The 14,910-nt window shown below is 54.1% G+C and overlaps 1 protein-coding gene across 1 annotated transcript in view; it reads left to right on the top strand.

Moving 5' to 3' along the window:
- Window positions 1–3,464: 3,464 nt before the first annotated feature.
- DPP6 (dipeptidyl peptidase like 6) overlaps window positions 3,465–14,910 on the top strand; it is a gene marked incomplete at its 5' end in the record, with an annotated part of 373,544 nt that continues 362,098 nt past the window's right edge. Inside the window, one exon of the mRNA XM_081148107.1 lies at window positions 3,465–3,524. Coding sequence (XP_081004233.1) covers window positions 3,465–3,524 — 60 coding nt within the window. The remainder of the gene's footprint in view (window positions 3,525–14,910) is intronic.

The raw sequence follows: 14,910 nt of genomic DNA, 5'->3' as shown, positions 1-14,910 counted from the left end.
TCGGGTGGCCAGCGTTTGCTCCAACCTGACGGCCACGGAGAGGGCTCCTGGGGACGTGAAGACAGCAGCTGCCCCGGGGAGGAGCAAGGACACAGCCCACGGGAGGCCAGGAGGCGGGAGAGCTGAGCGGGAGGGGCCCGGGGAGGGGACATTGGTGGCAGGAAGGAGCCTGAGGACACTGGCGCTCGCCTCCCTCCCATCTGCTTCTTGAACCCGGACCATGCGGGATGGACTGGGAGGTTCTGCTCGTCCAGGACTGAGAAATGGGTCCCTAGTGACCAGCAGGTGCGGGAGCTGCAGTGTTTGCTATGAAACAGGTACGATTTATGAGCAAGCTGGCCACACTGCACCGAGCCTGCCGGCCTCCGCGTGAATTATTGAAAAGCAGCCGGGCGGGTTACAGCAGCGAGCTGCCGAGATGGCTCCCGGGCCCCCGAAGGGCCCTGTTTATTAGGACACACAGAGCGCGTGGGGGGAGTGGAGTCTGCAGGGAGCCCCCGAAAGGAAGCTTTTTCTAAAGGTACCTAATCAACTCGGTTACTTAGCCAAAGGGATTTCCCGGCTGTGTGGAAGGTACCACCTGGTTTTCTTTTTAAAATATGTTTTTATTGATTTTTAGAGAGAGATGAAGGGAGAGGGAGAGAGAGAGAAACATCAATGATGAGAGTCACTGACCGGTCACCTCCCGCACGCCCCCTGCTGGGGATCGAGCCCGGAACCCGGGCCTGTGCCCCGACCGGGAATCGAACCGGCGACCTCCTGGTTCATAGGTCGATGCTCAGCCGCTGAGCCACGCCAGCCTGGCCCACCTGTTTATTTTGTTCTCTTTACGGTTTAGTTGAGAGAAGGGAGCCGAATGGAGGGAAGACTCAGACAAAAAGAAAACTGGACACCCCAGGAATAGAAACACATCCTCAGCTATCCGGTTTCAGCTCCCACATGGGAGGATCTTAGCAGTCATTACACCCACCTTTTCAGCAAGAAGGACCTGCCTAAACTGAAAATCAAGGAGTTCCTTAGACCTTCCGGGGGGGAAGTGAGGTCCCAGGGCACACAGCTCCCCGAAATCTGTAGAGACGGTGAGTTGAGTCGCTGCTGAGATGTGCTGGCCTGGAGCAGACGCCGCAGTGGGCACAGATGGGAAGGGACAGGTCACTGGTGATGCTGATGACTCCCCAGGGGCCTGAGAGGGGCAGTGAGAGAGCCAGAAACTCCTTGGGGCCACTCTCGGAGGGCATCCCACGCTTGTGCCTTTTACCTCTGGGAGCAACAGAATGGAGCAGTAGTGTCTGCAAGTTGAGGTGAGGTGCTCCCCAGAGTCCAGGCAGCAGGTAAGAACAATGCCACCATCCGACTGACCCCCCCCAACACCAATATTTTGGAGCCTCAGTTTCTGTTTTTAAATTTGCATTTATTTTTATTTTGAAATTTTGTTGTTAATCTTCACTTGAGGATATTTCTTCCATTGTTTTCTTTTTAGAGAGAGTAGAAGGGGGAGAGAGAGAGAGAGGGAAACATCGGTGTGAGAGAGACACATCCATTGGTTGCCTCCCACATGCTCCCCGACCAGCGCCTAGGATGGAACCTGCAACCCAGGTACGTGGCCTTGACCAGAATCGAACCTGTGACCCTTCAGTGTCCCGGCCGACGCTCTAACCACAGAGCCATGCTGGCCAGGGCTTATTTTATTTTATTTTATTTTATTTTTTCCATCACCTTTCATCTCCTGTCCCCTCTTCTACCTCCCCCCACCCTTCCCCCAAATCACTTTTGCCCACGTCCCTGGGTTCCCTTCTTTCCCTTTTACTCAATCCGTGCACCCCCCCCCCCCAGCCCCCCCCAGCCCCAAGCTGCCTGCTTGCTCCTGCCTCTGAGTCTGTCCCTGTTCCTGACCCAGGAGGCCGCGCTCCCACACCCACCTCCGAGCTGTAAAATAAATTAAAAATAACTGGCCCAGAGATGTCCACTGGGGAGAGCCAAGCCGGGGTCCTGACGGGCACCGGTCTCCACGGCCACGCGGCGTCCACCCCGTCACGCCGATGCCCCGCAGTCAACGACAGGGCAGGGAGGTCACCCGTGGTGTCCGGACTCCTTCATCGGGCCAAAGCCACCCAACGCCACCGCTGATTTTACAAAAAAGAGATGCGTCCTGTTTGGACTCGAGATTGCGATGCAGATGCAACGCCCGCCAGCCAACACCCAGGACGGACGGAAAGCTGTGCCCCGCCCGGTGTGACCCGCGGGCAAGGGGAGCGCCGGTCCTCGCAGTGGCGCCCGAAGTCCTGCTCCACTTTCTAGAAAATGAAGGTAAGGATGTGGGGCGGGGACACCGACTCCAGCCTCGGGTGTGCCTCGGGTTTCCATACGAAACATTCAGTCCCGACTCCCCCTTTCCAGGAGAAACACAGGGAACCCCCCGGCGTGGGCTCAGCACCGCGGCTGCCTCCTGGCGCGCGCCTGCCTCCCGCCCCTCTTTGGACTTGTGGTTCTAACTGTTGCAATGCAGCACTCGGGGCGCAGGGGCCTCCCCTGGTTTGCTAGTCTCAGCTCCCCAGGGTCCGCTTCCCGTTTCTCTCCGAGCGCTGCCCAGCGAGGTCACGACTTGACCGGCGCAAAGACAGAGGGAAGGAGAGAAAGAGCGGAACCCCCGGGGGGCCGCAGACCGTCTCCCGCAAACCGCGGTGGGTGCGCCCTGCGCCCGCCCCCAACGTGCGCGCCCCGCGGAGCGAGCCCCGCAGACCCGCCCCTTGCGCGGCGCCGCCCGGGCCGGGGGCCGCTGTCCTCCGCTGCGGCTGCCGGGGACTCTGCCAAGGAACCGGGTGCCGTCCCGGCTCCTCCCCCGGCCCCCCACCCCCACCTCGCCACCCCTCGCCTCCCCGGGCGGTGGCGCCTGGCAGAGCCTCGCCGCCGCCTCCCGACCACCCCGGGAAGACTGGGCGATCGGAGTCGCGGGCGGGAGCGGCCGGGAGCGCGCCCGCCTCTCGGACCCGGTGCGGGGCGGCCCCGGGTCTGGGCGGCACTGACGACGGCGCTGCCCGAGCGCGGAGCCAGCGGAGCGCACAGCCCGGGCGCGGTGCACGGCGGCTCCGCCTTCGGGCGTCGGGGGCGGGTCTCCGAGCTCCCGCGGGTGTCCCACCCCCAGTATCCCCGCCCGTATCTCCCCATCCCCGCTGGGGGCTCCCCAGGGATTTGCTGGGGCTTCTGGTCCGGAGCGTGCTGGACGGGTTCCTGGGAAGACAGCGCCCTCGGAGCGGCCGGCGGGCTCCCTGCGGGTCCGGCAGCGGCTTCCCCTGCGGCCGGGCTGCGGGTTTCACGGCCCCGGGCGGCGAGCCCCGCGGAGCCCCGACGCGAGGACAGCTTGGGGCGCCCGGACCTCTCTGGAGAGGGCGCCCTCCTCTCCGCCGCCGCCGCGGCGCGCCCAGAAGTTTTGAAGACGGAGAGCCCGGTCCCCAACTTCTCCGGACATGAATCAAACCGCGGGCGTCTCCAATAGCGTCAGGTGTCCCCCGGGCAAAGGCCACAAGGTAAGGGACCCGCGACGGAGGGGCTGGTGCGGGACCTGGTGCGCGACCTGGAGGGCAGGGCGAGGCAGTCGTTCGGCGCGAGTGGCCCTCGCTGGTTTGGGGACTCCGAGGCGCCGGTCCCTGCGCGTGTGGGGTCCTCGGGTCCCCACTGCTGACGGGGCGCGAGGTGCCGGTTTTCGCACCGGGAGCCAGCGCCAGGTCTGCGCTGCGCCTGCTCGGGCGACCGGGCCCCCGGAGCCCCTGGAGCGTTGCGCGGGCTCCCCCGCCGGCTGCAGGGGGCAGCTGCCTCCCAGGCTTTCGGGGAGGGGGTCAGCGGAGGGAGCTGGGCAGGCGGAAGGCAGAGGTGACCCCTGGGGCGGGGGCTGGCGGGAGAGCCCCGGGGACTGCGCGCGCGCTCCTGCCGGGCCGCGGCCGCGCGCTCCGTTCACTTCCACCCGCCGCCGGGAACCTGGAGCGGTTTCCTGGACGTGACAGATGGTCAGAGAAAGGGGAGCGGGCGGCGGCCTGAGGAACCCGCGCAGAAGCCTCTGGTGGCCCGGAGTGTGCAGCGCCAGGACTTGGGGACCCTCCGCTCCCGTGCGCGGTGCCCCCGCTCTCCCCAGGGCTCCCCGGCTTGGCCTCTGTGGTTCGCCTTAGATTGCGGTCAGTTTGCAGGGAAATTTTTACCCGCGTTACCTAGGGGAGCCCTGCAGCAGGACGCATGTGGTTAAGTATTTAAAACCATTTCTATTATTTTTTAAAAACGGAAAGGAGCCTAGGGCTTTGGGTGTCAGGTTGGATCTGGAGCCTGAATCTGTGCTGTGCCTTTTAGCTGCTGCTGGCTGCACCTAATTTTGCTTTACTCATTTTGCATGTTTAGCAGCGAGTTGTTAGATCGTTACTATTAGTATCTGTTTGCTGGGGGTTGGGCGTGTGCAGCTGGCCTGTGTGAGGATGTCGGAAGGAACCCTTGGCCTGCTGGGTTGTGCGAGATGCGGATTTAGGACCGAATACCTTCATTTCAACTGAGCAATACCCAGAATTTCCCCCTCCCGTCAGGTCTTGGGTGAAATAATTTAATATGCAAGTCATAGCTCTATCTGTGATTCTAGTAGTTGTGCTTTTTCACATTTACTTTACTAAACATCCGGAGGCGGCGTCGGTTGAATGTGCAGGAGCCGAGAGCATACGATTTCGAATTAAAAATAATAAAGTTTCACACATTAGGAGTGTGTAGTAGACACCCAGGGAGCTCAGAAGGTTCCATGAATTCTTTAACGGGGATTGTATCGCAGGGCGGGGACACCAGTTAAACTTTCTGTTTGAACAGACTAGGGTACCTGCTAGTCACGACTTGGGGATCACCCTACGCAACTAACTTGGTCCCCGGAATCGTATTAATTCAATCAACAGCCATCAATCACTCACTTAGCAAACGCTGTAAATTCCTATTATTTAGACATTACTTTCTCTCTCTAAAACACAGCTCTATTCACGCCCACCCTTCAGGCTTTCAAATCTTGGATGGGCCCTGGCCGGTTTTGCTCAGTGGTTAGAGCATCGGCCCACGGACGGGTCCCAGGTTTGGTTCCGGCCAAGGGCATGTACCTGGGTCGCAGGCTCAATTCCCGGCCTTAGTCTGGGCTCGTGAGGGAGGCAACCAATCGATGTGTCACTCTCACATCGATGTTTCTCTCTCTCTCTCTCTCCCTTCCACGCTCTCTGAAAAGCAGTGGAAAAAAATATCCTGGGGTGAAGATTAAAAAAATAAAATAAAAATAAAATCTTAGATGTTCCTCATTTCCGGAAGTGAGATTATTACTACTCTCCATCCCCCGGAAGTAAAAAAAAAAAAAAAATTGCAATTCCTTCTCTTGAAGAAGATTCCACGCAAGCCGTAGCTTGCCTTGGAAGTGTGTGGATTTGAAGGGTGTAGTTTGACCTGAAGGTCACTGCGATGAGGTGTCAGTGCTGGGGACGGACTCGACGTGGGGTTGCCGAGTGTTCTGGGGTGAATGAGGGAACAGGGACTCAGCGGGGGGTTCACAGTCATTGGTGGAAAGTACCGGAAAGACTATGGGAGACTGAAGATACGACGGTGGCTAATAAAATCTAAAACTCCATAATACTCATTGATTTTATTAGATGTTTAGAATAAGTGTGTTTCCGTTTCACGTGCTGTTGGGAGAGTTCACCTCGCAGACCTCGTGGGAGGAAAGGCCTCTCAGGAGGAAGGTTCAGCTGGACTCACTCCTGTGTCCTCTGTTGTTTACTGGTCACTGTTTCTATTGGGTGGATCATTATGACTTGTTCTTGTGCAGCTATCGCTTGGGAGCCATTTATTGCTTTTCCTCTCTAGGGTGGCTACTCAGCGGGTGGGTTTAGGCCTCTTTAGAGGTGCCATTGAGCACTAGGTTCATTGTAGCTTCCTCCCTCCTGACTGTAGGGAAGCTGCTTTCAGATTTCACCTGGGAGGCTCCCCAAGTTTTGAACCAGCAGTGATCCAAGTAGTAGTTTGTTGTTGTTTTTTTGAATTCTCACTCAAGGATATTTTTCCCATTGCTTTTCAGAGAGAGAGAGAGAAACATTGATGTGAGAGACACACATCCATTGGTTGCCTCCTGCACGCACCCCAGCCAGGGACAGAGCCTGCAACCCAGGTGCATGCCCTTGACCGGGAATTGAACCCGAGACCTTTCAGTCTGCAGGTCGATGCTCTAACCACTGAGCCAAACCGGCTGGGGCCCAAGTGGTATTTTAAGTTCCTTTTGATGAACTTCAGTTCTTCCTTGCTACTAACTTCTACCTTCCTCTAATGCTTATATCACCACGAGGACACGGATAGCAGGGATGGCGCCTATGGGCTCAACTGGGCTGGGGTCTCTGTCATCTCCCCTTTAGGACATTAAAAGATCAAAGACCCTGCCCTGGCTGGTGTGGCTCAGTTGGTAGGAGCATTGTTCCATGTACTGAAAGGTCTTGGATTTGATTCCTGGTCAGGGTCTCATGCCCCGGTTGTGGGCTCGATCCCCAGTAGGGGCTGTGCAGGAGGCAGCCAGTTGATGTTTCTTTCTCATTGATGTTTCTATCTCCCTCTCCCTTTCCTTTCCTCTCTCTCTAAAAAATCAATAAAAGCATATATTTTTTTATAAAAGAGTGGGTCACATTTTCATATTTCTTTGTATGTTGAAGTCATTTTGAATTTTATCCTTGGCATTGTGAATGTTATGTGGCGACTCTGGATTGGGTTATGTTTCTCTGAAGATTGTTTGCTTGTTTTAATTTTTAGTGAGCAATTAAGTAGAGTTTTGTAAGTTTTGTTCTCGTATCCTTCCTAGGCCACCTGGAATCTCCCAGTATTTGCATGGCTCAGGGGACAGCCGGAGCTTTGGGCAGCATTCATACAGAACCTGAGGCTCCCCTACTGATTTTAGTTCTAGAATTGCCCTCTCACCTTCCAGCTGCTGCAGTGGCCTCAAACTGTGTCCTCTCCACAATCTTCTACCTTTGGGCTATTCTGCAACGCCTCAGATGGTCTGTTTTGCATTTTGCACGTAGATATAGTTATATATATATCATAGCAGTTTGGGCATGAGCTTAACTCAGCCATTGTTGGGAGTGGACCTCCACCTACCCTTTTTCAGTGGTTTTGGGGGGCCTCACCTACTGTGTCCCTAGAATCAGCGACATCAAGTTTCCATGATAACTCAACAGCTCACCAGGCTATTCTTTATTTTCCTAAATCTTTAGTTCAAAACGTAATGCCCCTCTGCACTTTGAAACTACATCCGGGAAAGAATGGTCCTCTCAGTGTCATTCCTCCCAGTGTTGCTCTAACCCGTCTGCCCCCCACCAAGACCTTGTTCAGACCTTTGTGAGCCATTCTTTCTTATTAACTCTTTGCTGTTGGTTCCTTTTTTAAACCCTCTCATAAAAAGCAAACACCAGTTTACAGCCCTCCCCTCTCCGAGAGACCTCCTGTCTCTTTCCCACCCTTTCCTGCCCCTTTCTTTCTTTTTTTTAAACCCTCACCTGAGGATATTTTTTCCATTGCTTTTTTACGGAGATTGGGGGGTGGGGGGGAGAGAGAGAGAGGGAAACATCGACTTGAGAGAGACACATTGACTGCTTTCCTCTTGCACTCGCCCCAACTGGGGCCCGATTGAACCTGCAACCCAGGTACGTGCCCTTGACCGGAAATCGAATCCGCAGCCCTTTGGTGCGCGGGCGGAAGCTCTGACCACTGAGCCACACCAGCCAGGGCTATTTAGAACAGCAGAGCTTCCCTCCCATGAGGCATTTCCTGCACTTTCCAAACGTTTCCTCCGCCCACACGTCTTTGGAATCAAGTAGCGGCCGCCTCCCTGTTTTCATGGGTGGAAGGATTTCCCAGTTTGATTTGAGAACACAGCTGAGCCGCCCACCCCTTTCTCCGTGGGAGGCGCTCCCTGAGGATTAGGCCGGCCACTGACGCACAGCTGCGGTGACAAACCCGGGCCAGGCTCTCGGATTGCCGATTCCGCCACAACACGGTTCTGGTCCTGCCCTTTCTGCTTCCTCACACCTTACAGTTCACAGCCCCCATCCCTGGGCCGGGACTGAGTCATCCCAGCATTGAGCCGAGAAAGGTTCCCAGCGTCGCTCGTGACTGCAGCTGTCCCTCTCCAGTTTGCTTTTGGCTGGAGGTTCAGACCTTCCCGCCTGCTCGGTCCCTCTCCCTTACCTGTTCCTGAGCGTCCAGCTCGTCCTGAATCCCCAGCTTCCCTGATCCTGACCCTGGACGTCTGTCCTGTTCTGTGGGAGCGCCTGGTGTCCCCTATCAGAGAGAATCCTCCATCCCGCGTAGGTAGGGTTTGTTTTTTGTTAAAAAATAGGTTTTTATTGATTTTTAGAGAGAGAGGAAGGGAGAGGGAGAGGGAAAGGGAGAGAAACATCAATGATGAGAGAGAAACATCCATCGGCCGCCTCCCGCACGCCCCCGACTGGGGATCGAGCCCCCAACCCGGGCACGTGGCCTGATTGGGAATCGAACCTGTGACCTCTTGGTACATGGGGCGACGCCCAACCAACTGAGCCACCCAGGCTGGGCTCTAATATGTAATATTTTAAAACAGGACCGAGCTTCAGAGGTGATGTTTAACTCATTCGTTTTAGAAAAACAGATTCAACAAAATACAACTAGTGAGTGACAGAGCCCGGATTCCCATCCCCCGGTTTCTTGTTCCTGGCACATCCATCGATACCAGGCTGTCTCCTGGTCTGTCTTCTCCACTGAGTTACAGGTCAAGGGCCACACCTGCTGGACCCGTGGGCATGTCGCCGGCCGGTCAGTCACTCACGTATCGTATTAGCAAGAGCGGGTCCGGTTCATGGCTTGTCTGGCCAACCACAGTTCTTCATACGAAACCAGGAAGCTTACTTGCTTGGTGTGTAATTTCTGAAAGAAACAGGAAAGGGACCCGATATAAATAACAAACGCGAATGCCTTTGACTGTGCAGAATCTAAATCACCCTGAAGAATTTTAGAAAGTTTAATGCAGGGCACGAAACATAAATCACTTAAATGACTTCCAGGATATTAGCAAAACATCTATTTAGGTTATTTTGGTTTTACATTTTATTGATTTTTAAAATGTTAACTGTCCTTGCTTTCTCAGTGGAATACATAAAACGCGTGTAGGCACATGCATAAATTAAATGTTCAGGGATGGAGGGCAGTCAAGGGGTGGTATTTATTTTTCTGGCTTAGCTCGTTAAATTATTACTTTTTTTTTAAGTCAAAAGCTGTACCTCAAAGGCAGTATTTTAATAACCGGACGTCTCGTACCTCATGAAGGCAACAGGCTGGAATTTCACGGACCCCAAATCTGATATTATTTTTGATTAAGGGCCTAGAAGTTTGTGTTTCATCAGCAGACGGGGGGAAAGTGGTCTGAGCCCTTGCTCCGCCCCCTGCCCCCCACATTTTCAGGGCCTTAGAACGTCTGAGTTGTTTCTATACCACACGGGTATAAAGCATCTGCTGTTCTATGGTCCGTATCTCCCCTTTGGAATGAAAGTTATGAATGAAATCTTAAGAGATCCTAAGACATTTAGACATTGCTACCATTAAAAATTGTGTCTGTCTCTCCCTCTCCCTTCCTCTCCTTGAAATCAATAAAAACATATTTAAAAAAAAAATTTAAAATTGATTTTAGAGAGAGAGGAAGGGAGAGGGAGAGAGAGAGAAACATCGATGTGAGAGAGACACATCCATCGGCGGCCCGACCCGGGATCAGACCCTCCCCCGGGCCTGAGCGCTGACTGGGAAGCGAACCGGCCGCCTTTCAGCGCAAGGACGCCGCTCACCAGTTGCGCCACACGGGCCAGGGCTCGACCACTTTTATGAAACGGTTGCATTAAGCGGTCTCCAGGGGTCTAGCAAATACGAATATTATATTATCAATATATGTTGTGCTTATCTACTCAGCTACATTGTCAAAAGGACCTTGGGATCTAGGCCTGTGTGTGTTTCCCCCTATTTCTCCTCCTGGAACAGGAGCTAGAACCTCGCCGGTCGTGCGTGCTCCGTAAGTAACTTTTGGGTGACGCTGGCAGGGAAGAGCTTCGGCGGTGGGGACGTGGGAGCGGGTTTGATTCCCGGTCGAGGGCACGTACCTGGGCTGCAGGTTCGATCCCCGGCCCTGGTCGGGGGCGTGCGGGAGGCAGCCGACGGTTGTGTCTCTCTCACGTCGGTGTTTCTCCCTCTCCGCCTTCCTCTCTTTCTGAAAAGCAATGGAAAAAAAACCCAACAAATTTTGCACTACGGAGGCACGTTGAGATTCTCGTCTCTGACTTTGACGGGAGCTCGCAGAGACGGCCCTTCTGGACTCTACCAGGGTCGGCCGAGCAAGAGAGCTGTCAACCTTATCATCGTAAATACAATCGTCCTTTTTGAGGAGACAGGGGAAGAAAACCTCTATTTCTCTGCCCGCGCCTTTTCGCTCCCCGACGTCGACCAAGCCGCCTGCTCTCTTTCGGTCCAAATCCACTGCGACGTTATCAAAACCGCTCGCTTTCCCCAGCAGCTCCTGTCTTGCGACTCCCGAGAGTGTCCGTTTTCATTCCGTCGACGTCGGAATCCACTTAATTCCCGAAATCGGTTGCTGGAGCCACGAGCTGTCCGTTTGTGGACCCTGCTGGGCGGAGGAGGGTCAGGAAAAAGATCGACGGGAGGGGCAGAGCGACCTCGTCACTGATAGAAACGACGTGTTATTACAAACGGGGAAACGTCACCGTAACATTTACGGTCCAGCAGAGGGGAAGGGGGGGGTGTGAGGAGGGGGCGTGAGTAGCGGAGGGAGTCCGGAGATTCCCGCTTGCTGTGTCCAAGTGAGGCAGCGAGGCTGACGTTTCTGTCTATCCAGGAGAGTAGGAAAAACACCCTTTTTTATTGTGCCTGTTAAGTTATAGCTCATTTTATGTGTTTGTTAGTTCCCACCTGAGGATATTTTTCCATTGATTTTTAGAGAGTGTGGGGGGGGCCAGGGTGGAGAGAGAGGGAAACATCGACGTGAGAGAGACACATCCATCGGTTGCCTCCCGCACGTGCCCCAACCAGGGCCGGGGATCGAACCTGTAACCCAGGTACGTGCCCTTGGCCGGGATTCGAACCCGAGACTCTTAGGTGTGCTGGCCAACGCTCTAACCACTGGGCACGCTGGCCAAGGCGCAATCACAGCTCTTATTTTAACGCGTAGATCTGAGTCAGTTGTTTCATTTGAAGATCGAACGTCCGCGTGTAAACTCAGCGTCTCCCCCAACTTTCAGAAGGGTGGGAAGACTTCCCAGTACGTGTAATTCAATATTACGGGAAGTTTGCCGTGTCACTCCGGACAAACACATCAGCCCTAAAAAAAAAAAAATTTGAAAATTTTACATCGCTCCCTGTCGAAATTCTGTTTGTAACACCTTTGCTCCAAGGGCTCCGTTTGAATCCACTTCTGTTATGTTTCTTCTCAAACGGAGGCCTCAAGGGCCGTGTCCCTGGCAGTGAGGCCAAATGCGAGACTAAAGTATAAAACTGAGGCCAGCCCGAGCTCTTTGAATGTCACCCAAATATATCTCTTTTTTTAAAAAAATATACCTTTATTGATTTCAGAGAGAGGAAGGGAGAGGGAGAAACATCAATGATGAGTCATTGATCGAGCCCGCAACCCGGGCATGTGCCCTGACTGGGAATCGAACCCCGATCGCCTGGATCCTAGGTCGACGCTCAACCGCTGAGCCACGCCCGGCCGGGCCCAAATATATTTCAATATCAGAAGTAGGAGACTTAACGTTAGAAAAAAAACAGTAATGGAATTGGGGTTATAGGAGAAAAAAGCTATTTGGATCTGGCCCTGGCCCGTGTGGCTCAGCGGTTAGAGCGCCGGCCTGCGCACAGTTAGGCCTCAGGCTCGGTTCCCCGTCAGGGGCACGTGTCTGGGCTGCAGGTTCTATTTCCCGTCCCAGTCGGGCGCGTGCCGGAGGCAACCGGTCGGCGTGTCTCTCTCACATCGATGTCTCTCCCTCTCCCTCCCTTCCACTCTCTCTAAAAATCAATAGGAAAAAATATCCTCGCGGGGAGATCAACAACAACATCAGAAAAGATGATTTGGGTCTGGGTGGGGTGTCATGGGACATAAAACAAGAGTTTAATCCAGGATCTCAAGCAATCTCTAGACAGCAGTGAAAATATCGCTTGAAATAAATAATAATGTCCGTTGACTGTGGAAGGGAATTTTTAAAATGTTCTTTGGCAAAGAGCAGCAACCTGGGAAAGGAGCGAGTGTCCCGGGGCCGTAATTAGGGAGGAAACAGGAAGAGGCGTCTCCGTGGGTTACAGGCGGCGCGGCGCCAGGGGCATATTTCACGTCACACGGTCCCCCTGACGTGCTTCTGTGAAGGGGACTCGGGGATATTTAGTAACTCGTCTGAGGACGGCGTCCATTAAGATGCAGACCTGGGCCTCGGACCTGGACGCCGGCTCTAGCTGCTGAATTCAGATGCCACCCTGGGTGGGTGGTAAGTGGCAGGACGGCAGTAAATTAATCAAAACGGTCGTTTCGCAGTTGGGTCATTAGTCGGATTGGCCTTGGAGCAAATGGCCTTTCTGCATTAGCGGAGCGGGCCGGGGCGGGGTCCCGCTAGACACTAAGGCTCTGATTTATCGGTTGAAAGATCATCTGTTTTCCCGAATCGATCTTGTCCCCGATCATCTCGCGACTCTCCTTAGTTCTGGCGATTCGCTTTCGCTGATTCTGTAGCTCTGGCCGCGCGGCCACAGGTGCTGGCGGCCCGGCCCTCCGTTCTAGGCCTCGCTGTTCCCAGGGTCCCCATGCTCTCGGCCGGGCCTCTGCTCCGTGAAGCGGGGCGTTTCTAGTGAGAATTGCTCAGTATCGGAGCCTGAGCGGGGCACCTGATGGTGGCATTTGCTGAGACAGGGCGGAAGGAGAGGGGGCCGTTTTGGAGGCAAAGGTGACCAGCCCTGGGACGTATCCAGGCCTATGTGGTGTCTCTTGCTCTGGAGGGAAGTAATTTTAGGATTGAGACTCAGGAAGGAATCATCATATTTTTAAATTTACCTTTATTGTTGAAAGTGTTACAGGTGCCCCCTGTTTCCCCGTTGACCCCTTCTGCCCCGCTCCCACCCCCACCCCACCCCAGGCCGTCACCACACTATTGTCTGTGTCCCTGGGTTGTGCACATATTCATAAAAGCTCTTTGGTTAATCTCCCCCCACCCACCCCCACCTTCCTGCTGAGATCCCTCAGTCTCCATGCTTCTATGTCACTGAATCATTTCTGTTCATCTGTTTATTATGAGATTCCACATATGAGTGAGATCCTGTGACACTTGTCTTTCTCTGCCTGGCTCATTTCACTCAGCATAATCCTCTCCAGGTCCTTCCATGCTGCACCAAAGATCCTTCTTTTTCACAGCTGCGTAGTATTCCACAGTGTGAATGTCCCACAGCTGTTTATCCACTGGGGCTGTTCCCGGATCTTAGCTGTTGTAAATTGCACTGCTATGAACATAGGGGAGCATATATTCTTTCTGATGAGTGTTTCAGGATCCTTAGGATATATTCCTGGGAGTGGAATCACTGGGTCAAACGGCAGCTCCATTTTTAATTTTTTGAGGACCCTCCACACTGTTTCCACAGTGGCTGCCCCCGTCTGCATTCCCACCAGCAGTGCACCGGGTCCCCCTTCCCCACACCCTCGCCAGCACTTGTTGTTTGTAGACTCATTGATGGAGCCACTCAGGCAGGTGTGAGGTGGTACCTCGTTGTGGTTTTAATTTGCATCTCTGATGATTAGCGACGCTGAGCATTTAACCCGGGAGCTGACTCTCTGGTTTCTGCTCAGCAGCGTTAAGAGCTGGAAAGAAAAGGTCTGTGAACAGGTAAGTTCAGGCCTGGTTTTCATCCAGCAGAGGGAGGAGTTTCCAGGACAACCGTCTAACTCCAGTCCCCGAAGAGCCCGGGGAGCACAGGTAACGTAGGACGTGGACACCCGCTTGCGGACTCCGACATCCTCAGACCCCAGCGGGAAGAGCTCGGCTGGGAAAGTCCGTGAATTGCTGGGGGTCGGGTGTGGGCTGCTGGGGGGGGGAGGCCCGTGGGGGCTGCTTACGCGGCGGAGGGGGGAGAAGGCCCACACGGCCGTGGATGAGCCTAAGTGATCTCGTAAGTCTGTTTCAGAAGTTTGAACCGCAGGAGCTTAAGGATTACAGAGGAGGGTGCAAAGAAATAGGTAAAAGTGGTTACATTAACAAAACAAAGGTGCAAGCACAGGAGGGACCGGTCTTGCTCCTAAGTGCACGCACCTGCATCGGAAGACACAGCAGGAGATTTGCAGCAACATTGTTAACAGTCCCAAGTTGGAAACAGCTGTTTAAAAAAACTTTTTAAATTGATTTTTAGAGGGAGAGGGAGAGAGAGAAACATCGATGAGAGAGAAACATTGATCGGCTGCCTCCTGCACGCTCCCTATTGGGGATCGAGCCTGCAACCCGGGCAATTGAACCGTGACCTCCTGGTTCGTAGGTCAATGCTCGACCGCTGAGCCACACCAGCCAGGCTGGAAACAATGTTGATGTCCATACAGCAGCCTGGATAAAATATATTGGGGTCCTTTTTACCCACGGAGCACCAGACAGCACTGTACAGGGACGCCGCGTAGCTACGTGAGCAACGTGGAGGACCCACAGTCGTGTTTTTCAGGGGGGAAAAAACCTATAATGTGTGTGTCGATTTGTAGCACAATGCCTGGGACCCGGTGGCTACTCTGTAACTGCTCGTTTGTCATTCCCCTTGAAGTTTAAAATAATGTGAGAAGTCGCAGTTAGTGCTCAGTAAGTAAGTGTAACGGGCTTTCCTAGG

Source organism: Miniopterus schreibersii, assembly GCF_964146895.1.
Source record: "Miniopterus schreibersii genome assembly, chromosome: 9".
Lineage (NCBI taxonomy): Eukaryota > Metazoa > Chordata > Mammalia > Chiroptera > Miniopteridae > Miniopterus > Miniopterus schreibersii.
This window is presented reverse-complemented; position numbering and strand designations above follow the sequence as displayed.